Raw genomic sequence first — 23,440 nt, 5'->3', positions numbered from 1 at the left:
ACAGATAATTTATCTTGTACGGTACTTGATATACTTTTATCCAACCTTCCTATCTACAGATCAGTGAGGTTGATTAAAGCTAACCAGGAGTTCAACACCAACAACCTCTCACCTGTCGTATCATCTCAGGACATCTTTAATTCCGACTTACCTGGAAAAAAGCGCTTGCCCCTTCCAGCTGTTGGCAAAGCGCTGGCAGCAAATGGATGGTTTTCTTGGCAACATCTTCTGGACTTTTCTGGTTGAGTAAAGTGAAGCCAATATTTTTATTTCCAGTGTCCTACAAAGAATAACAACATATAAGTCTATATATGTGTATATATGTGCATTTATATATACATATATATGCAAACATGTAAATGTTGAACAATGAGAATGAGTGCTCAACACTGCATTGGTGGATAAAGAATATTATATTTGTGTATTAAGGCTACCAGTGGTTTCATGTTAATACCTTGCCATGCAAAAAGCACTCAGTAGTCCACTCTGCTGTGTGGTTGATGTTAGGAAGGACATCCAGCCATAAAAAACCTTGCCAAAATAGGCATAGACATAGTCTGGTGAATCTTGTACCTCGCCAGCTCCTATCAAACCAGCCAACACATACCAGTATGGAAGGCAGACATCAAATGCTGATGATCATGTGAAATTTTGGTGTTTGTCTCCAAAATGAAGACGAACAAAATTCCATGTGATAAACTCAATGAATGTTGAGGTATTCCTTAAAATGAAACCAGTGGTAGCCTTAATACACAAAGTGTGTATGTGTGTGCACATATTGGTGCATCAGCATGGCCGCAGCTCTGAGCTGAAACTTTGAAAAGAAAAATATATATATATATATATATATATATATATATATATATACACACACACGTAAATTTTGAATGATGAGTGCAACATTAACCCTAACTCAATTGTCACTTGGTTTTACACCACCATCTGACCATTAAGGGCCTTCAGTTGGGGTCCAAGCATTAAGGACAGATCTCCAATCTAAAGATAATTTCTTCCTTTCACTCACCAAACATAGAAACCCCCCAAAAAGGGCTCAGTAGGGAGGGAGTGGAGAATGGTTCCCCACCTCTCAAAAAGTCATTAAAAATTAAAAAAAAACATCTAAAATTCCACCAAATTAAAATTAAATTAAATCAACACATAGCAATAAAAAAAAATTAAACATAACAATGAAAAAATATTTACAGAAATCACAATTAAAAATTTTTTTTTAAATTAAGCAAAAAAATATTTACACAAATTGAATGAAATTTAATTTTCTTTGGTCTTATATTTGTATTTTATATATTTTATTTATTTATTTTTGTTATTTACCTTATTGAAAAATATTTTCTTTGACTGTGAGGCTTGGAACACATGTTGGAGTTTATGAGTGAGGTCCTTCAGCAAGAATTTCACCTGTGGGGGTTCAATCTTCACTTCTTTCTGGGTCTTCAGGAAAAGGAGAAAAAACAAACATAATAATAATAATAATAATGATGATCCTTTCTACTAAAGGCACAAAGCCTGAAATTTTGTGGGAGGGGGCTAGTTGATCACATTAACCCCAGTGCATCACTGGTACTTAATTTATTGACCCTGAAAGGATGCAAGACAAAGCTAAGCATTTTGCCTGGTGTGCTAACGATTCTGCCAGCTCACCGCCATAATAATAATAATAATAATAATAATAATAATAATAATAATAGTAGAGAATGATGAGATGATTTCAAGCAGTGACATATTTTGGGAGAAGGAATAATCATTTATACTGACCTCTCTTCTCCAGTATATGACTGGTATTTTATTGGCTAACTTGTAAAAAAAAAAAAAAAATGAAAAAAACTGACTTTATTAGTTCAATCATAATTAGTTACTGTGGTTTCTTGACTTGAGTGCAAGAGAAAGGAGAGTAAGAGATAGAGTAGTAGAGAGTGAGAGAGGGAGAGAGGGAGAAGAAAAGAAAAGAGAGAGAGAGAGACAGGCAAGAGAGTGCAGGTGAGAAAGAGAAATGCAGAATGATAGAAAGAGAGAGAAAGGGAAGAGAGAGAGAGGAGGAAGAGACAGAGAGAGAGAGAGAGAGATGTGAAAGTAAGACAAACCTCGGTGTTCATTTGGGAATCGAGATCTTTACTCATGATTTTGCCAACCAACAGAATGTCTAAAACATCAAGCGTTAATTCTCTGGTAATTAGATAAAAAAACAAAAACAAAATAAATATAAACGTTTATCAATTTCCTTGGCTCATTAATTGTTTTTTTTTACTTCATTTTTATGCTCTCTCTCTTTCATCATTATCATCATCATCGTTATTTAATGTCCGCTTTCCATGCTGGCATGGGTTGGATGGTTTAACTGAGGGCTGGCGAGCCAGGAGGCTGAACCAGGCTCAATCTGATCTGGCAGAGTTTCTACAGCTGGATGCACTTCCTAATGCCAACCACTCCGAGAGTATAGCAGGTGCTGTTTATGTTCCACTGGCACAGGGGCCAGTCAGACAGCATTGACAATGATCACGCTTGAATGGTGCTTTTTATGTGTCAATGGCACGGGAGCCAGTCAGGTGGCACTGGCAATGATCACGCTTGAATGGTGCTTTCTATGTGTCAATGGCACGGGAGCCAGTCAGGTGGCACTGGCAAACGATCATGCTTGAATGGTGCTTGCCCTGTTTATATATTGACCACGTTCTTCACAGAGTAAGGTTGACTTGGCACATAGTTTCAAACAGACTAAATATATTATGAACTCTTTGAACAACAAAGGTAAAAAAAATCCAGGCGAAAAGGAAACAAAACATACCTGAAATACTGGTGATAGTTAAGAAGATCAACAGTATTCGGGGTACCTTCTTTACCTTCTTTGCTGGCGTCCACCTGTGAACTCACCGCTGAAGTATTTTCCTGCAGCAAAATAAACAAAAACTTTGTATCCAGGAGATGAAACTATACCAGTTTGTAATAGTTTTCCATTATTATAAGGTACAAGGGTGCACTGTGTGTACCATAAGGTGCCTTGGAATGTATAACATGTACCCACAATATACCATGTATATATATGTAGTTGAAATTTACAAAAAAATAAACAAAAGATGAAGACGGGTGTGTAAACAACAAACAGATGTATTAGTTTAACGCTCGGGAAGTGAGAAAGTCTTTTACATTTCGAGTCTATACTCTTTGACAGAAAGGAACACAGAAATAAACAGGGAGAGAAAATAAAAAAAAGCTTTAGTGGCTAATACATATACATATTTGGCTAATAATAAAGTGATATTGAACCAGTGTGTGTGTGTTATTATTATTGGCATAATGACTGTCCCAAAACACAATATTACAGGAACATGTTCTAAAGGAATGGTAAACCAAGAACTTACAGTTGTAGCATCACAGGAATCTTCATTGGTTTTGCTGGGTTTCTTCCTACAAATACAAGAGGGGAGAGGTGAGAGGAGAGTAATAAAGGAAGCATGTTATAAGATATTTGGAAAATAAAAACAAAATATAAGAAAAACAAAAACGAAGAAGGCATGGCTGTGTGGTCAAGAACCTTGCTTTGCAACTGTGTAGTTTCAGGTTCAATCCCAGTGTGTTGCACCTTGAGATAGCATCTTCTACTAAAGCCTTGAGCTTATCAAGGCCTTATGAATGGATTTGATAGATGGAAACTGTGTGGAAGCCTGTTGTGTATGTGTGTGTGTGTGTGAGAGAGAGAGAGAGAGGGTGGGGAGATAAATTAGAATGGCAAAGGATAAACAATTCCTTTGTCATTCTAATTGCTTATTACTGTTCTGTACTCGACAGACACTTTGTTCTGAAGCCTAAGTATATTGAGTTCTAACCCCAGGTTATTAATATCCCTACACACAAGCAAAACAACAAATATACATATATATATATCATCATCATCATCATTTAACGCCTGTCTTCAATGTATGCATAGGTAGGATGGATTGTGATATTGTGATATAAATAAATTATTGGATTGTCAATAGTATATCTCTATATTTAATTTATCTTTATATATATATGTGTGTGTATGTATATATATATATATATATATATATATATAAGGGGCATTAAAATCTTTTAAGTTCTTTGGGCTCGTAAGGGTCTTAATCCAGCCCTGCATAAATGCAGCCACATACACACATGTATACACATACACACACACGCACACATGCAATATATATCAATGAAAGGATCACCTCCAATCCTTTACCTTTTCTTAGCACGTTTGCCGCCATTAGCCACTGATGTTGATGATGCTGCTGCTGATGATGCAGATTTGGAAGCAGGGAGCACGGTAGGTGTTTCATCGGTATCAAAGCAGGTTATGGGTGGGACATAACCAGGAGTTGCTGTAAGGGACACAGAAACAGATGAGAGATAAACAACAACAATGGTGACCCTGGGTGGGTGGGTGGGAGATCTTTACCCTCCCATCACATCCTTCATCGTCACTAGGGCAGATGCTTTATGACAATAGGAAAAAACATGTGCAGACGCAGAGCATTTTCAAGATGAAATCAAGATCTTTTTTAATTAAAAATATTTGAAAAATGATTACTTGCATAGATGCACACAAACTTAGTAAAGAAATGCAAAATTTACACATAATGCACAATTCTGCATACATTCACAGCAAAACCACTAGAATATAACATTAGTTGAAATGAAGTCCTAGATATATTATAACATGGGGTGGTCATGGCTAGATTGCCTTTGATCATTTGATGAACTCAAGTGGAGCTTATTGGGAATTGCCATGACAATAAGCTACATGACAATAAGCTACATGTGCTACCTTTGTTCAGCAGTTCTGTCTACTCACCGGCCAGACACTTCACCAGAAGTTCTTGTGTGTCTGTGATGTTCTTCAACCTTAAAATAACTTTGCCTGAAACTTCCGGATCATTCTGGGTGCTGAATAGGTTAATGATCTGTAAGGAGAGAGAGAGAGAGACAAAGAGATAGATTGGGAGACAGGCTGAGAGAGAGAGAGAGAGGGGAGGGGGGGAAAAGAATCTGTGATATACGATTGTCGTTGAGGCTACAAAAAGAACTGCTCTTCTGCCAGACATCGTTTCTGATGCCAACGCTTGTTTTCAAGTACAGTACTCTATTCAACTGGTTTTTGCACATTGAACCAGCAAGTGATGGGGGGTACTGTCGATAAAAGGAAGCCCCAGACAAGTTCAGCTCTGGGGTTGATAATCTTGACAAACACCCTCCCCTCAAAATAACTGGCCTTCTGCTGAAATCAGAAACTGTTATTAGTTCTTAGATAAAGATGGTGGATTATCAGAATGGTTTGGGTGTCAGTAGAAGTGCCTTACAGTATTCATTCCATTTCTTTATGGCCCGAGTTCAAATCCAACTAAAGTCAACTTTGCCTCTCACCCCTTTTGAAGCACCAGTTACAATTCTGCAGTCGATGGTTATTGACCAATCTCTGATCCGCAAAACAGCTGGTCTTGTGTCCGAATCAGAAACCATTGTTATTATTATTATTATTATTATTATTATATTCATCCATCTTCCCATTCTGAGTTCAAATTCCACCAAGGTCAACTTTGCCTTTCATCCTTTTGGGGGGTGATAAATTAAGTACCAGTGAAACATTTGATGTAATTGACTCGTTCTCTGACTTACCAGGAGTTGGTAAGTCAGAAGATTGCATCGAGCTCCACTGTCTTTACTGTTGGATGCCTTTCCTAATGCCAACCACTTTACAGGGGTTGATTAAAACAAAAGGATGAACACTCACCTCACGAAACCAATTCAGGGTGTAGAACAAAGTGGAACATATGATTTCTTTCTCGGCGGTCGACACTGTCTCGATTTTCTCAATGACCTGGGATGTCGTCACACACAACGGACAACCTAGAATAGATAAACAATCACAGATGACCTTCATCATGGGGGGACAGAAGAGAAAAAAGAAAAAATCACTCCTCTTGCTCGTCAAACTTTGAAATGTGCTGTGGGCTCAGGAATGATCCTCCATGTGGAAGTTTGAATTGCTAGAAATAGTACCCACTTCTCCCTTGAACTAGGATTTTCTTATCTCTCATCACTTACTTGTAGCTGTCATTAGACTGTGGCCTTGCTGGAGCATCACCTTGAACGATTTTTGTTGAACAAATCAACCCCTGTACTCATTCATTTTAAGCCTGTTCCTTATTCTATCATTCTGTTTTGCTGAATTGCTAAGTTACAGGAATGTAAACACACCAACACTGGTTGTTAAGCAGTGGTAGGCGACAAACGCAGACACACACACACACACTTCTTCCAGTTTCCGTCAACCAAATCCACTCACAAGGCTTTGGTTCGCCCAAGACTATAGCAGAAGACATTTGTCCAAGGTGTCACTCAGTGGGACTGAACCCAGAACCATGTATCATCATTTAATGTCTGTTTTTCATGCTGGCATGGATTGGACGATATATATCGATGTGTGTGTATGTGTTTCTCCCTCATCACCACTTAATCGGTGTTAGTTTGTTTACATCCCCATAACTTAGCAGTTCGGCAAAAGACATCGATAGAATAAGCACCAGGCTTTAAAAAAGAAAAAACTGACCGACTAAAATCTCTTCAAGGCGGTGCCCCAGCATCGTCGCATTCCAAAGACCGAAACAAGTAAAAGCTAAAGGATTACAAATGCTTGTTATTATAATTTCTGCGTTTAGACGAAGAATAGCAATTTCGTTTTAGACTTAATAGATTAGAGTTATCTCCCAATAAGACAAAAGGAAAAGAGAGAGAGAGAGATAATGAGGGCTAGAGTTATCTTTCTTCGTTCTATCACATTAAAAATCGGATTAGAGTTATCTCCCTTACATTTCGTTCTCAATCTTTAGATGGCAAAGGAGGAAATTCATAAATTTCGCAGAGGTTAACCTTTTACTTGATTCAATCACTGGACTGCGGCCATGCTGGGGCACTACCTTGAAGGGTATAGTCAAACAAATCAATCCCAGTATTTATTTATTTATTTATTTTCCAGGCTGATACTTATTCTATTGGTATCTTCTTGATGAACCGCTAAGTTACAGGGGCATAAACAAGCACAAAGACACACATACTTGACGTATACGCTTTGTGTATTTGCCAGTGCTGATGTCATGTAACTGGCACCGTAAAGAGCACCTTTCAAGCGTTGGGACTCACGGAGGTAAAGTGGCCGAGTTCCTTTCATGTGTCGGGCCTCATGGAGACAAAGTGGCTGAGTTCCTCTTGAGCGTTGGGTCTCACAGACGCAATGACTGAGACTATATATATATATATATAATTAAAATTAATCAAACGACATACTAAGTAATTCTACCTGCTAGAAGTAACAGTCAAAACTCTTATTTAAATTGCCAAAATAAGAGTGACTGTTATTTCTAGCAGGTAGACATACTTAGTATGTCCTTTGATTAATTTTAATCCTTCAGCTATTTAATGCTTTTTTTTTGGGGGGGGGGGTCCTAAAATCGCCTATATTATCAATTCTGATATTATCATTTTTAAATTGTTACACTAGATAGTAACAGAGTCACAAGTTATTTCTTCGTAAATTATTTTTCTCGTGAATTACTTGCTCTGTATTGAACTATATACACACACACTCTCTCTCTCTCTCACACATACACACATAGAAGAACCTGTGCCAGTGGCACGTAAAAAACACCCATTACACTCTTAGAGTGGTTGGAGTCAGGAAGGGCATCCAGCCATAGAAACCATGCCAAATCAGACTGGAACCTGGTGCAGCTCTCTGGTTTACAGTTCCAATCATATCATCTAACCCATGCCAGCATGGAAAGCAGACGTTAAATGATGATGATGATATATATATACGGGACAGGCTTCTATACAGTTTCCATCTAATTCACTTACAAAGCATTAGTCAACCTGGGGTTTAATAGAAGACACTCGCTTAAGGTGACAAGTAATTCATGTGCTCAACAGCTGTTTCATTAGCATTAAACATCATTATAAACAGTAATTCCCATGAAAAAAAGTGATTCTAAGAAGACAATCTATAATTAACAAAGGCTTTAAAAAAATGGTAACAACAAAAATAGGAATTCAAAAACGTTGAAATTTCAAAATCCTCCTCCTCCCTCACCTAATAAGGCCATGATGTTGTCAAGGTTATTGTTTCTCTGTAACTGGTGGACTCCAAGGAGACGAAGGGTAGGCACGAGACACAAAGGAGATGACAGGCTACTACAAAGGATATATATAGAAAAGAAAGAAAGAAAGAGGGATGACTTTAGTTAATAACAATGACAACATCAATGAAAATAAGGAAGAAGCAGGGATGACAATAAAGATCCCTTTCTATTATAGGCGCAAGGCCTGATTTTTTTGGGGGAAGGGGTAAGTCAAGGACACTGATCCCAGTGTGCAACTAGCATTTATTTCATTGTAAAGTTGACTTGGGCAGAATTTGAACTCAGAACATAATACCAGATGGAATACCACTCAGCATTTTGTCCAACATGTTAAGGATTCTGGCAGCTTGCCATCTTCAATGATGTAAAGGCGGCGAAAATCAATGAGAAATTGCAGAGATTCACAATTTAACTTTACCTTTCAGCATAGTCAAAGACAGAAGTAGAAGCAGTTCCATAGAGTAAGAGTGGTAAGATGATCACGGCAATGTTGTCTTCAACATCATCGTCCAAGGAATATTGGAAATCCATAGGAAGCAGAGTTTGTCTGAGAGAAGAGAAAGAAATAAAAAGTAAAAATCATTTTAGAGAGAATTTAGGTTAAAAAACAGAACTTCTTTTATTTTCTGTTTAATCATCATCATCACTTAACGGCTGTTGTCCATGCTGGCATGGGTTGGACGGTTTAACTGGGCTGACATGCTGGAAGGCTGCACCAGGCCCCAGTCTGATTTGGCAATGTTTCTACAGCTGGATGCCCTTTCTAATGCCAACCATTTGGAGAATGTAATGGGTGCTTTTATGTGCCACCAGCAGAGGTGCCATTTGCGTGACACTGGTATCTGCCATGACTGCAGTTTTGCTCAGCTTGATGGGTCTTCTTCTCAAGTATGACATAATGTCAAAGGGCTGTCATTGCTTCCATGAAGCCCAATGCTCGAAAGGAACTCAGCCACTTTGTCTTTGTGAGTCCCAACGCTCGAAAGGTGTTTGTTATGTGCCACCAGAATGGGTGCATTTGGCTTGACGGGTCCTCTGAAGCACAGCACATCACCAAAGGTCTCAGCCACAAGTTATTGCCTCTGTGAGGCTCAAAGCTTGATGGTGGTGGTAGTAGTAATAGTGGTGGTGGCAGTAATAGCGGTGGTGGCAGTAATAGTGGTGGTGGTGGTAGTAGTAGTGATAGTAGTAGTATTAGTAGTTCTTACTTTGTCAAGTAGTCATCCTGAACATCGATCACATAACTGTCCTGGAAGTCTGCAATAACGTTCTCTTCTATCCATTCCTGAGGAATAAAGACGACAGAAACCGATAAATAATAATTCTTTTCACTATAAGAATTGACTGTGATCAGAATTGTAGAGAGGGAGAGGGAGAGAGAGAGAGAGAGAGAGAGAGAGAGAGAGAGAGAGAGAGAGAGAGAGGAGAGGGAGAGAGGGAGAGGGAGAGAGAGAAGCACAGCCAGGTTTGAAAATCCTCAAGACAAGGCACCCCTATGACAGCATCAAGGCCTACAAATCCCATTTACAGACAGGACTGTCATGGATGGAGCACCTTTGATCATAGGTCTTTTCTTGATCAGGATCAGCTTAACCCTTTTGATACCAACCTGGCTGAAACTGCCTCTGTGATACAAATGTCTTTGTTTTCAAAAGTTTTGAATTAAAATCTTCCACCAAACCTTAGTCACAATTTATGTTCCTAACACCAGCTGAATGATAACGAAGTTGTTTTACTAAATTCTTTGTTATATTTAAAATTAATTGAAAGAAACACAGAACATCTCAACAGAAATATGGTAACAAAAGAGTTAAGACACTGCCACTAACAACTGCAAAAGACACAAAAATACTGAAGAAGTCAGAACTCAAAGAACTCACCTCTACTTTCAGATGTAATTTTGTGTGGGTGATGACCATGGACAGCTCGTCCATGAACAGCGCACGAGCAGTGGGCATCTGCAGACTGCTGGTGTTCATCAGTTGCAACAGGGTAATGGCATCCTTAACGTTTTCAGGTGTCACCAAATTATCATCAGCACTGTTGGAGCAAATAAACCAAAAACAGTAAGAATTGCAGGAAATTGTTGAGACATACAAAACTGACACATACACACACACACACACGTGTACATATGTATATATACATATATATATATAACATAAATAAATTAAGAAATGGAGTTAAACACAGGAGTTATTCAAATCTTTATACTTCTGACATATATTTTGAAGAAAACATTGGTGCTTTCACATGTTACTGGTAAAAGTGCTTTTTATGTGCCAGTGGAAAAGGTGCCTTTTACGTGCCACTGGCACAGGAGCTGTTACATATCACTGGCACTGGCCACAATTATGATTTCACTTGGTTTGACGACTCTTCTCAAGCACAAACTAGTACCAGTAATACAATGGTGGTTTTAACCAACATCACACAATATGCCTGACAGGTGTGAGAGGTTGATCAGCACCACACAATATACCTGACAAATATAAAAGTCTTCACCAGCACGAAACAATTTACAGACAGATGTGTGGTTCTTGATCAACATTACACAACTTACCTGCCAGGTGTGAGATGTTGACCAACTCAAAACTACATACAACATACCTGACAGGTGTGCAATCTTCATCAAATTGAAACAACAACAGGCATGTTGTTCAAAACCCAAGGAGACAACATACCTGAGAGATGCAAGGTAGGTTTCTAGATCCAAATGAAATAACTTACCTGACAGGTGTAAGGTTCTTTACCAACATAACACCACCAATGATTCCATTTTGTTTATACCTTCAAGAAAAAGAATAAAATGGTTTACGTAATTATTTCCAAGGCAACAAATTTCTGAGTGAAAATGTACAGTTGTCATCCGACTTATGCTGACATGAAAAAGTGGACGTTAAAATAATGATATTGAATTAGTGACTAATTAATTATCTGTACTTACTTTAATTTGTTACTCATTAATTGTTTCTTGACCACAATGTGGAGGTCTGTCTACAAGAGAAAGAGAGAAAGAATAAATATAGATTATCATTAACTTGTAATACCTTAGGTATAAACAAATGTGTGAATGGGACCATCAGTATTAATAAAGAATAAGTGTGTGTGTATATATGTGTCTTGTTTTCATAAGTTCTGAATTAAAATCTTCCACCAAACCTTAGTCACAATTTATGTTCCTAACACCAGCTTAATGATAACTAAGTTATTTTACTAAATTCTTTGTTATATCTAAAGTAACTGAAAGAAACATAGAGCATCTCAAAATAAATATGGTAACAAAAGGGTTAACGTCCTGCAGATCATTCTATAACAAGACTAGACATATTTTGAATTTATCAGAACATAGGAACTTACTTTTGTGTGTCCGCCATCGTGGTCACTATGGAAAGCTAGTTGGCTGATGATTGAATACAACTTCCGAATTTGAGAGAGATGGAGTTTGTCGAAATAGTCGAGAAGACCCTGGTGGAAGAAGAAATAAAAATTAACAATAAAGAAATGCAAAAACAAAAAAAAAAAATCTTCTGCCTGAACCTTTACAAGGTTAATGATAACTAAGTTGTTTTCCTTAATTCTTTGTTATATTTAAAATTAATTGAAAGAAACACAGAGCATCTCAACAGAAATCTAGTAATGAAAGGGTTAAAGACATGCAGAAAATGAACAAGTTTTAAACATATATATATATATATAAGCAATGTTAATTCTCTAAATGAAGTATTAACAGTAACTGCACGATAAAGTGTAGTATATTGCCACTTAAGTGTGGCTGACCCCTAGGGGTGGATGTTACTGTTGCTTTTAGCCCCAGGAGGACATCTCCTCCAGCTGGCTTATCGACACACGACTGTGTCCTGTTTGCCAAGGGTGGTGAGAGGGATAACTCCCTTGGCAAACAGGACACAGTCGTGTGTCGATAAGCCAGCTGGAGGAGATGTCCTCCTGGGGCTAAAAGCAACAGTAACATCCACCCCTAGGGGTCAGCCACACTTAAGTGGCAATATACTACACTATATATATATATATATATATATATATATATAAAAGGCAAGACAAACCTTAATAAAGATGGCAAAAGGAGAGATCAGGTTCAGACAGGTGTCAGCCAGATTCATAAGAATATTGAGAGCCATATCAACTTCTGATGGCATTCCAGAACCAATGTGGGTGATCAAATTGTCAATGATTTCCTGACAAAAGATACAAGGACATATTATGAATATATATAGAAACATAAGTGTAAGATTATACAGAATCATATACAAAGATAAATACACACACACACATATATACAGATACACATAATATATATATATATATATATATATATATGTACTCTTTCACCACAACTTTCTCTCCCTCTTTCTCCCTTTTTCTTTTGTGCCTGTATTTCAAAGGGCCAGCCTTGTCACACTTCGTGTCACACTGAATCTCCCCGAGAACTACATCAAGGGTACACGTGTCTGTGGAGTGCTCAGCCACTTGCATGTTAATTTCACGAGCAGGCCGTTCCATTGATTGGATCAACCAGAATCCACGTCGTAACCGACGGAGTGCCACAATGTATATATATATATATATATATATATATATATATATATATATATATATATATCAATGTATGCATTACATGCGCTACTAATAGTTTCATGTACATGACAAGTATGTTCATCAGACGCTGATTATTCTATGAAACCAACTTTTTTGGTGTAATGCGTGAGGAATGAAATGAATACATTAATAATGGACTCTCATTTGATGGAGAACTCTTCTTCTTCACCTTTTTACGCAGGTCAATCTACTATATATATGTATATATATATCATCATCATCATCGTCGTTTAACGTCCGCTTTCCATGCTAGCATGGGTTGGACGATTTGACTGAGGACTGGTGAAACCAGATGGCTACACCAGATATATATATATACACACAAATATTCCCCCCCTCCCACAATACATATACAAGCATATTAACACATACATATACAAACATGTATACACATGTACACTCACATATACCCCCACCCCCCAAAACTTATATATACAACACAGATCCACTACTTACCTGTTGACAGAAGCGATCAAACACTTGGAATGCCAGATGGTACATGACACTAGCAAAATGCGAGATGGATGACTCCGGTGAAGAGATGAAGGTGACACACAGGGATTGGATGCTAGTGAAGTACTCCTGCATCACAACAGGGTGTTGTAGGAAGGCTGAATTGAGTAGTTTTAGGGTGAAGTCTCCAGCTCGAATCTTGTTGCGGAACAGACTTTCCACAGCTTTGGTATGGTTGAGCGAGTGAAGCATGAAGAGGAGCAACAAGTCCAAGACTTGGTGCTTGCTGCTTCCATGGATCTGTTCTATCATCTGTGGGAGAGAAGATACCGATGGGAGGTCAGAGGGAGAAAAGAGAAACGAAACGGACAAATAGGGAGAATGAGATGGAGAGAAAGGGGGAGACAGAAGAAAGAAGGGTTATCATCATCATTTAACGTCTGTTGTCCATGCTGGTATGGGTTGGACGGTTTGACCTGGGATGGTAAGCTGGAAGGCTGCACCAGACTCCAGTCTGGTTTTCTGCGAGAGAGAGATGATCAGGTTGCACTGTCTTCAACCAACTGCCTTACCTTGTCGTCACAGTGACACGGCCAAACTGACCATTGAGATTAAGCAGAGTAAAAGTTAAGATAAAGAGGTGGGTGGGTGTAAGAAAGAAGAAAGAGAGAACACAGACCTTTATGCAGGGAGCAGCCAGGGACTTCTCAAACTGGAGACAGGAGTTAATTGATCTCATAACCAGCAGCTCCGAATTGGCAGTGGACTTCTCAGGCTCAGCTCTGAAACAGAAAGACCACAACACTGCAGAGGGTGTGTGTGCGTGAGAGTGAGAGTGTGTGTGTGTGTGTGTGTGTGAGAGAGAGAGAGAGAAAGAGAGACACAAGCCTTAGAAACCTTGCCAAAAGAGAGACAGTCTTTGGATATTAAATGATGATGATGATAACATCACTTTCAATGATAAAGGTACCTTGATTAAAAGGTGAAACGCCTTTTAAAACGAGAGAGAAAGAGAGAGCTTTGTTGTGACTGACATGGAAATAACAGCTTCTACAGCTACATCCCCTCCACACACACTGTCCCCCCCCCACTGCAGACTACATGACATCACGACCACCACCCCGCTACTACTGGAGTGGTTACCATGGCAACCTACCTGCTAGTTGATGGTCCAGGACGAGGAGTAGAGGAAGCTACCGGCACCAGGAGGGAATCAAACTGCAAGTAATTCCTCATTTCAGTGAATACCTGAAGAAAGGGGGAATAGATGAACATTATTATTATCAATCATCATCACCATCATAGAAATTACATTCCATAGACACACATTTAGAAGCAACCATACAGTAAATACAGACAGTTACACACTCACACACATGTAGATTCATATACATAGATGCACACATACACACACATGTATTAGCAAGCAAATATATACTTACATAACACACTCACACATAAACATATACCTTGGGCAGACCAAGGCCTTGTGAGTGGATATGGTAGACAGAAACTGAAAGAAGCCTACTGCATATATGTATGTCCCCTAACATTGCTTGACATCCAGTGCTGGTTTGTTTATGTCCAGAAACTTAGCAGTTCGGCAAGAGACTGATAGAATAAATAACAGTCTTGAACAAAAACATAAATACTGGGGTCGGTTCATTCGACTAAAAACCTTCAAGTTGGTGCCCCAGCATGGCCGCAGTCTAATGACTGAAACAAGTAAAAGATAAAAGATAACATCCATGTTCCATGCTGGTTTGGTTTGGATGTTTTGACAAGAATCGGTGAGCGAGACGACTGTGCCAAGCTGCAACTGTCTGCTTTGAGGCAAGATGGCAGAATCGTTAGCACACCGGGCGAAATGCTTAGCGGTATTTCGTCTGCCGTTACGTTCTGAGTTCAAATTCCGCCGAGGTTGACTTTGCCTTTCATCCTTTCGGGGTCGATTAAATAAGTACCAGTTACGAACTGGAGTCGATGTAATCCCTTTGTCTGTCCTTGTTTTCCCCCTCTATGATTAACCCCCTGTGGGCAATAAAGAAATAAAAAAAGGAAATTGTCTGCTTTTATATGGCTTCTTATTTCTTTACTGCCCACAAGGGGGCTACACACAGAGAGGACAAACAAGGACAGACAAACGGATTAAGTTGATTATATCGACCCCAGTGCGTAACTGGTACTTATTTAATCAACCCCGAAAGGATGAAAGGCAAAGTCGACCTTGGCAGAATTTGAACTCAGAACGTAGAGACAGACGAAATACCGCTAAGCATTTCGTCCAGTGTGCTAAGGATTCGGCCAGCTCCTCGCCGCCTTAACATGGTTTCTACAGCTCAACACCCTTCTTAACACCAACCATTTTACAATTTACAGAGGATAGGGGATACTTTTTAAGTGGCACCTGTATTAGTGAGGTTACCAAGTAACTTGTAAGACAAGGCCCCTCAACTGAGAGGGGAATAATATTGAGGAAGGTGGCTTGATGCCAGGTGATGTGGTATACACAATGCAAATTCTAGACACACAAAAGGTATAACAGAATCACGAGAAGGTTAACAGGAAAAGCAGACCACAAAGTGGTCGATGTAAATGAGCAATAAACACTAACAATGCATGAGAAATAAACTCTCTCAAATGCCCCAAGAGGCTCCCAAGAAAGGGAGTTGCTGTTGGTAACAAGAGTGTGTTTGTGCATTCATGTGTGTGTGTCAGAAGGTGGAGGTGATGACTTACCGACAGTGCATCCTTGCTTTGGACTGACTGCAAGATAAACTTGACCACAACTGGGAGGTCATCAAGCTCACAAGATGGCAATATTTGTAAAACAGATGACAATACCTAGAGATAATAAACAAAGTAAATAATCAACATGATAATATTTAATGAGACAAAATATAATATAAACAATAATTTAATATTGCTGTATTTCGGGATGGTAATTTTCTTTTTTTCTTTTGTCAAATAAACACATGCATTATATATTTTTTCTTCACTCGTTTATTACTGTTCTTATTTTATTATTTTAATTCCTGTCTATTGTCCGGAAATCTTTTCGTCACACATCTGTGACCTCTTCAGCAACACTTTTTGTTTTCATGTGTGTTCTTGCTCCACTGACTCCATTAATATTTTTATTTTTATAAAGCAGTGAGCTGGCAGAATTGTTAGCATGCTGGGTAAAATACTTTGCAGCATTTTGTCCTTCTTGACAATGTATATATACCTTTGAAATACAGGTACAACTCATTTTTGCCAACTGTTGCTCATATGAAAGTTACAATGTTCAAGTGGTGGTGTTGCTGTCATTTCTCCAGTCAATGCCGGCTCATTTCATGCCATTCAAGCCACATGGAATAAAAGATCCCTTACTTGAAAAACGGTAAGTGTGAGTGCTAGAAAGGGTGTCTCACTGTAAAACAACCCCTCAATGGCATATTCATCTAACCCTGCCCAAAATGGACATAAAAACAAATGGAAGTCATCGTAGTTTTACCTCTGCCAACAGTTCTTCTTTGAGTACCAAATTAGACAAATTGTCCAGAATCGAAACGGCCAAGCACTTCTCTTGTTCCAGCAAATCTCTAGAGAAAAACAAATATAATTAAAAAAAAAACTTTTTACATTTATATTTAACTTGTTCATTGAGTTCAATCCCACTGTGTGGCACCTTGGGCAAATGTCTTTTATTATAGAGAAAGGTCTACAGGACTTCAATTGTTAAACAGAAAAAATAAAACTTAACCAAAAGATTATTATTGGTTATTGATCACACAGACCAATAAGTTACAAAACTGGTTATGGAACTCAGACCAATGAGTTACAAAACTAAAAGATCACACTTACTTCAGAACTGTAATTATATTGACATGTTCAGTGACATCCATAATTTCTGGCAGACAGGAAATGATTTCACGCTGTATGTCACACGAGGTCACCTGTAAGACTTCCATCAATTTCTCACGAAGGGCCTGGCAAATGACAGACGGAAACATTACAAATAGTTTGTGACAATACAAAGAACTCCTTTTGGTCCAGCAATTGTAAATTGGCAATCTGCTGGGGACACCTATGTTCAAAAATCTTTATTGACCCTCATAAACGTTTCCCATTTCTCTCATTGTCTTGGATTCTGTCACATTCAATTCTTCTCCATTCCCAATATATATCGTTTTCATCTTTTCTTTTTTTAATACTTTTCATAGGGTGTGAGGCTTAGTGGTTAGAAGTTACGGTCATCGGTATCATGGTTATAAGGTCGGGAGCTCAATTTACAGCGATACATTGTGTCCTTGAGCAAGACACTTTATTTCATGTTGCTCCAATCCACTCAGTTGGCAATAATGGTCATGTTGCCCGAACAAGTATAACATTTAGTTTCCCATTGGTTAAAATTATTGCCCATATTTGAATTCTAAGCTTTCATCAAAGAGAATTCTTTCACAAAAAAAAAAAACAGTTCTTAGAATTCAGGTATGAGCAGTTATAAAAACCCTGATTTTTGGGAAACTAACCAGTGACCGTTGGTTGTTACTAAACTCCACAACACTCACCCTAATGACTGGTGGTTATCACTAGACTTCACAACACTCATACTAGTGTTCGTTGGTCGTAACTCTCTATGACAAATTTCTTTAACTTCTAAATATACTGTAAATATTAAATGTACATAAATAAACTAATGTAGTAAATATTTTCTCTTTCTTCACTTTTTTCCAGCCTGTTAATGAAATTTATTTCTGCAATTATGAAACTGTTTTTGTAGCAGTGAAAAAGAACACGAACTTATCTTCAACATACATGCACATTCAACATGTCCATTAAGCGTCTTGATATATATATTTTTCACTACAGCGTTTATGTAGCTTGAGTTGAGATTTATATTTAGTGATAATACTTAATTAAGTTAGTGACGGGTTTATTAATATAGATTCTTACTCAAGAAATAAAATATATTTATCATCTATCTAGGTGCAGGAGTGGCTGTGTGGTAAGTAGTTTGCTTACCAACCACATGGTTCCGGGTTCATTCACACTGAGTGGCACCTTGGGCAAGTGTCTTCTACTATAGCCTCGGGCCAACCAAAGCCTTGTGAGTGGATTTGGTAGATGGAAACTGAAAGAAGCCCGTTGTATAGATGTATGTATGTGCCTGTGTTTGTCTCCCCAACATCACTTGACAACCGATGCTGGTGTGTTTACGTCCCTGTAACTTAGCGGTTTGTCAAAAGAGACCGATAAAATAAGTACTAGGCATCCAAAGAATAAGTCCTGGGGTCGATTTGCTCGACTTAAGGCGGTGCTCCAGCATTGCCACAATCAAATGACTGAAACAAGTAAAAGAGTAAAGAGTATCCCAGGAGAAACCATATAAATAAGATAATACACATTATAAAAATGGCACCCAATCAGCCATTATAACAATCCCACCGTTATAAATACATTACTTCATTTCTCTTTGCACAGATTTTAGTCCAAAAGAACTCTCCCTCACTCAACAATTAAGCTCCCGACCAAAAGAACTCTCCCTCACTCAACAATTAAGCTCCAGACCAAAAGAACTCTCCCTCACTCAACAATCAAGCTCCCGACCAAAAGAACTCTCCCTCACTCAACAATCAAGCTCCTCACATGACTCAAATCCATTGTTCCCACAATGCAACACCTTACCGTCATGTCCACAATGTTCTCCAGCCACTGCAGCTGGGTCAGAATCTGTCGAGGTATGTTTATTGGAGATTCCTCACAGGAAAATATTGACCTAGAAAAAAAAGGTCAAAGGTTAAACTGATGAAGTAGATGAAGCAGGTGAGGTTAACGACAATGATGATGTCTTTGATAACGATAATTGATGTCAACAGTTGTGATGATGGTGATGATGATGAAAATAATATTGGTTTCAAATTTTAGCACAATGCCAGCAATTTCGGGGGGAGTGAGAGAGTTGATTACATCAACTCCAGTATTTATTTTATCGACCCCTGCAAAAGGATAAAAGGCAAAGTTGACCTTGGCGGAATTTGAACTCAGAACGCAAAGGTGGACAAAAAGCTGCTAACCATTTTGCCCATCGTGCTAACAATTCTACCATCACACCACAATAATAATGATAATAATAATAATAATCCTTCCTACTATAGGCACAAGGCCTGAAATTTGAAGAATGGGGATAGTTGATTACATCAACATCAGTACATGACTGGTATTTATTTTATCAATCCCAAAAAGATGAAAGGCAAAGTCAACCTCAGCAGAATTTGAGCTCAGAACACGACGACAGATGAAATACTACTGAGCATTTTGCTTGATGTGCTATCGATTCTGCCAGCTCACCACCTTATGATGATGCAGTTATAATTACTATTGTTGTTGATCTGATTCAGCAGACCTATGGTCAATGGTGTTCCAGTAATGACCATCACTCCTATAATTCAGAAATTTTGTATCTATAACCACATTATCCAATGGGGCTTTCCCATATTTTTTCAAATATACTGTCTTAAGAAAGGACACATTGAATAATGTAGTCCTTGATGGACCATATCTAAAATAAAAGAGAGGTGATGGTCATGGCTGGAACACACCTGATTGTGAACATGCCAGGCCAGGGTTATATAACAACTGTTGTATGTTACTTACTCATCTTCGTCCATGAATTCTGGTAACTTCTCAAGAAGAATGTTTATTAGTTTTGGCTGCAAAACAAAGAAAATAGACAAAAATATTGGGTTTATAGAAAGGATGAGATTAAGTGATATTCATGCCTGTCCTAAGAATATTGGTTTTGAATTTTGGAACAAGGCCAGCAATTTCAGCTGGCCCTTAATTTCATCTGTATTCCCATCAAGTATTTCTCAAATCTTTGAGGCTCCAATCAAGGGGTACTCAAACCTAGTCCTACTCTTACCAAATGGTACCCAAATCGAGTGACATTTATGTTAAGTGGTACCCTCACCTATTGCTCCAAACATCTACCTAGTTGTACAGTCACCAATTAGAACACTTATCTTATGTTAAGACCACTTAGTGGTCAAAAATTGTAATAGAGCTTAGTGCAGTCTGTGTAGTGACCAGCTGCGGCCGTGTAACACTGACCTGCAGAGATTCAACTTCCAGGAGTAACTTTATCAGACAGTGAGGTCTTTGGCTTTTGGTGGCACTGAAACAGAAGAGACAAAGAGGAAGATGAGAGAGAGAGAGAGAAGAGATATGACAGTATGTAAAGAGAGAGAGGTGTGATTATATGTGGTAAGCAGAAGAGAGACAAGTGAAGGTGGGGAGAGAGAGTGAGGGATTAAGTGTGGTTGTATGTGGAGAGAGAGACGAAAGGAGAAATGAGTTGATTGTATGTATAGGTAAGGAGAGAGATGGAGTATGACTGTATCTGTGTGTATGAGTAGGTATGTGAAGGAGAGAGAGAGGGAGAGAAAGCAAGAGATGAGGTGTGTCTGAATGTGAATATATGCACATGTGCTGAGCGAATGGTGTGATGTGGCTATAACTGTGTGGTTTTAGTGTAAACAAGTATTGTCATTAATAGTGGTGATACTACAATAATTGGTGACAAGTAACTACGTTACAATAAGAAATAAGAACAGAGAGAGAGAGAGACAAGACAGCATCTTACCTGTCTTTGGCAACTGTACATGGCATAAGACTCTTGATAAACCTTTAAAACGACAGCAAAAGAGGAAAAGCAAAAATAACTTATTTTGAAAAAAAAACAGAATATATTTCAGCACATCATAATCTTTTCTACTGGAGGCACAAGGCCTAAAATTTGTGGGGAGGGGGCTTAGCCGATTACATTGACCCCAGTGTTTCATTGGGACTTCCTCCAAAAGGATGAAAGGTAAAGTCAACCTCAGTGGAATTTGAACTCAGAATGTAAAAACAGGGCAAAATGCTGCCAAGCATTTCGTCTGGCCTGCTAACAATTCTACCAGCTCACTACCTTTAATCTCAGCACATCATATATCACTATTAATAATAATAATCTTTTCTATTAAAGGCATAAGGCCTGAAATTTTGTGGGACGGGGACAAGTTGATTAAATCGACCCCAGTACTCAACTGGTACTTAATTTATTGACCCCGAAAGGATGAAATGTAAAGCTGACCTCGGCAGAATTTGAACTCAGAATGTAAATAGAGATGAAATGCTTCTAAGCATTTTACCCAGTGTGCTAACGCAGTGGTTCCCAAAGCGAGCAGAACTGCTCCATCTGGGGGTGGTGGAACTAGGAATGTAGCCTGGGTGTCAAGTGGGTGGCAGCCCCAAAAAGTTCAGGGACCACTGTGCTAACAAGTCTGATAGCTTGCCACCTTAACAGCAATAACAATAAAGGCAGTGCACTGTTGGAGTGTCACTGAAGACATCACACAGTGATTAAGAAGGGAGATAACACTGGTAGTAGTTGACAGTTTCTTTATTCAACCCTTTCGATACCTTTAGGCCAAGAGGCTGACTGATTGGTCACTGAGAAAGCTAACTAACCCATGTCCTGAAAACTGACCCTTTGGCTAGTAAGCTACTGTACCCTTCTATTGATAAACTAAACTTAAGCCTCCCTTTTGAAGATAGGCTAATAAACCCTTCAGCTGGTAGGCTAATAAGCAATCATCTACTAGAATAACTGACCCTTCAGTTTGGTAAGTTAATTGAGCCATTGTCCTCGGGGTTAATGTCCTACAATCTGTCCTCCATTATTGTTGTAAAACTATTACAATTTACTCCACCGGATGAATGTTAATTACTCACCTCTGTCTTATCAGTATGTAATCTTGCAAACCCTCCAGAAACTTGTCAATCACCTGAAATTAAAGTGAGTGAATTTGATAGATGGAAACTGAAAAGAAGCCCATCATATATAAGTCTGTGTGCTCCCTCTCATCTCTCTTGACTTCACACGATGGTTGGAAAATGATTGTCATATAAGTGACAATCATTGGTTTTCAGTCTTTTGTGAAAAAACAAGTTTGGGCTGGTCATGGGGAGGAGGTCTTAACTTGCTTAAAAACGGACGAGGGTTGGCAACAGGTAGAGCATCCAGTCCTAGTCCTGGAAAATCTGTCTTGAATGAATTCCATCTGATCCATGCAAGCATGGAAAATATGGACATTAAAAATGATGAATTTTGATGGAAGGTTTTAAATGAGATCTCTTTAAGACAAGAAACTGGTATTATGCCTCTAGAGGTAGTCTTAGGCAGTTTGGCATCAAAAGGTTATTTAAGTTATGTTATTGGTTTATATGAAGAATGATAAAGATGATTACCTCAGGGTAGTTTATGTGTTTCTTTAATGCCTTTGATAAATTTTTGTAGAAGACAGTTGGCTCCACATCTGTAACAAATGAAGGAACAAACATTAGACGCTGGAATGGTGGGGGTCCTGTGTCAGATGATGAAAGGACAGAGAGACAGAAACAGGCGTCTTGCTATGGGAAAGAGGTCAGCTGGGGTGAATACTGAGTGACGCCACAGGACACACGTTCGAGTAAAGCCCTACAATTGCTTCTAAATATCTTCCTTGATCGAATTTCTCAATATCCTTTGGAAACTCGTACTATTTTGAATCCTGATGTAATATGCTATCTAGAAATAAACCCCTCTATCCATTCCAGACCAAATCTTCTGATACCCCTTTCAAACATAACCCCTATTTCAACTCACTTAGCTCGTGGTTATGGTCCCCTTTCTTCAGAATGATGCCAGACTTTTGCAGCTGCTCACAGAAGATTGTACCATCGGAGAACTCTGCCTCAGAGTCTTCCATGTCTTCAGCAGGTTTACTTTTGGATGTGTTTCCTGGAAAATAACAAGACAATTTAATTGAAGATGATGAAAGAGTAAAAGTGATACTAACACTAATTAGTGCATCTCATATAATTAAAGAAATAACAATAACTATTAAAAGGGTTTTCTCCTTTGCAGACAACTGACTAAAGAAAGACCCTCTAGACACAACGGATGGAGGTCCTTAATTCAATAAAACAGGTCTCACAGCAGACATCTTATCTTGTAGGAGTCTCTCAATACTATAAACCAGTTTTATAGATAATTCTTTCAAAATTATTATTATTATTTTGTTTTTATTTTATTGCTATGAAAACTTTCACAGTAAACATGAAGGATGCAGTTTTTTTTTATATATTCATACCTCAAGAGTAGTTACGTCAATTACTTTGGCCCCAAT

General features: G+C 38.5%; 1 protein-coding gene across 1 annotated transcript in view; it reads right to left on the bottom strand.

Annotated features, from left to right (window-relative positions):
* The window catches only part of LOC106877317 (Fanconi anemia group D2 protein), a 39,066-nt gene that overhangs the window by 14,482 nt on the left and 1,144 nt on the right, over positions 1-23,440 (bottom strand). The window contains exons 3-31 of the mRNA XM_089342205.1: positions 22,918-23,052; positions 22,521-22,588; positions 22,005-22,057; positions 20,872-20,913; positions 20,340-20,403; positions 19,884-19,939; positions 18,915-19,005; positions 17,091-17,215; positions 16,741-16,828; positions 15,981-16,085; positions 14,398-14,489; positions 13,921-14,023; positions 13,245-13,553; positions 12,236-12,367; positions 11,532-11,639; positions 11,119-11,168; positions 10,902-10,961; positions 10,052-10,211; positions 9,380-9,456; positions 8,590-8,718; positions 8,123-8,223; positions 5,768-5,883; positions 4,832-4,940; positions 4,220-4,358; positions 3,375-3,420; positions 2,801-2,901; positions 2,100-2,181; positions 1,333-1,449; positions 152-280 (exon numbers count right to left, since the gene is read on the bottom strand). Of these exons, the coding sequence (XP_089198331.1) occupies positions 152-280; positions 1,333-1,449; positions 2,100-2,181; positions 2,801-2,901; positions 3,375-3,420; positions 4,220-4,358; positions 4,832-4,940; positions 5,768-5,883; positions 8,123-8,223; positions 8,590-8,718; positions 9,380-9,456; positions 10,052-10,211; positions 10,902-10,961; positions 11,119-11,168; positions 11,532-11,639; positions 12,236-12,367; positions 13,245-13,553; positions 13,921-14,023; positions 14,398-14,489; positions 15,981-16,085; positions 16,741-16,828; positions 17,091-17,215; positions 18,915-19,005; positions 19,884-19,939; positions 20,340-20,403; positions 20,872-20,913; positions 22,005-22,057; positions 22,521-22,588; positions 22,918-23,052 (2,987 nt within the window). The remainder of the gene's footprint in view (positions 1-151; positions 281-1,332; positions 1,450-2,099; positions 2,182-2,800; positions 2,902-3,374; positions 3,421-4,219; positions 4,359-4,831; positions 4,941-5,767; positions 5,884-8,122; positions 8,224-8,589; positions 8,719-9,379; positions 9,457-10,051; positions 10,212-10,901; positions 10,962-11,118; positions 11,169-11,531; positions 11,640-12,235; positions 12,368-13,244; positions 13,554-13,920; positions 14,024-14,397; positions 14,490-15,980; positions 16,086-16,740; positions 16,829-17,090; positions 17,216-18,914; positions 19,006-19,883; positions 19,940-20,339; positions 20,404-20,871; positions 20,914-22,004; positions 22,058-22,520; positions 22,589-22,917; positions 23,053-23,440) is intronic.

The sequence above is a fragment of the Octopus bimaculoides genome, chromosome 25 (assembly GCF_046866305.1).
Source record: "Octopus bimaculoides isolate indiv1 chromosome 25, ASM4686630v1, whole genome shotgun sequence".
Lineage (NCBI taxonomy): Eukaryota > Metazoa > Mollusca > Cephalopoda > Octopoda > Octopodidae > Octopus > Octopus bimaculoides.
This window is presented reverse-complemented; position numbering and strand designations above follow the sequence as displayed.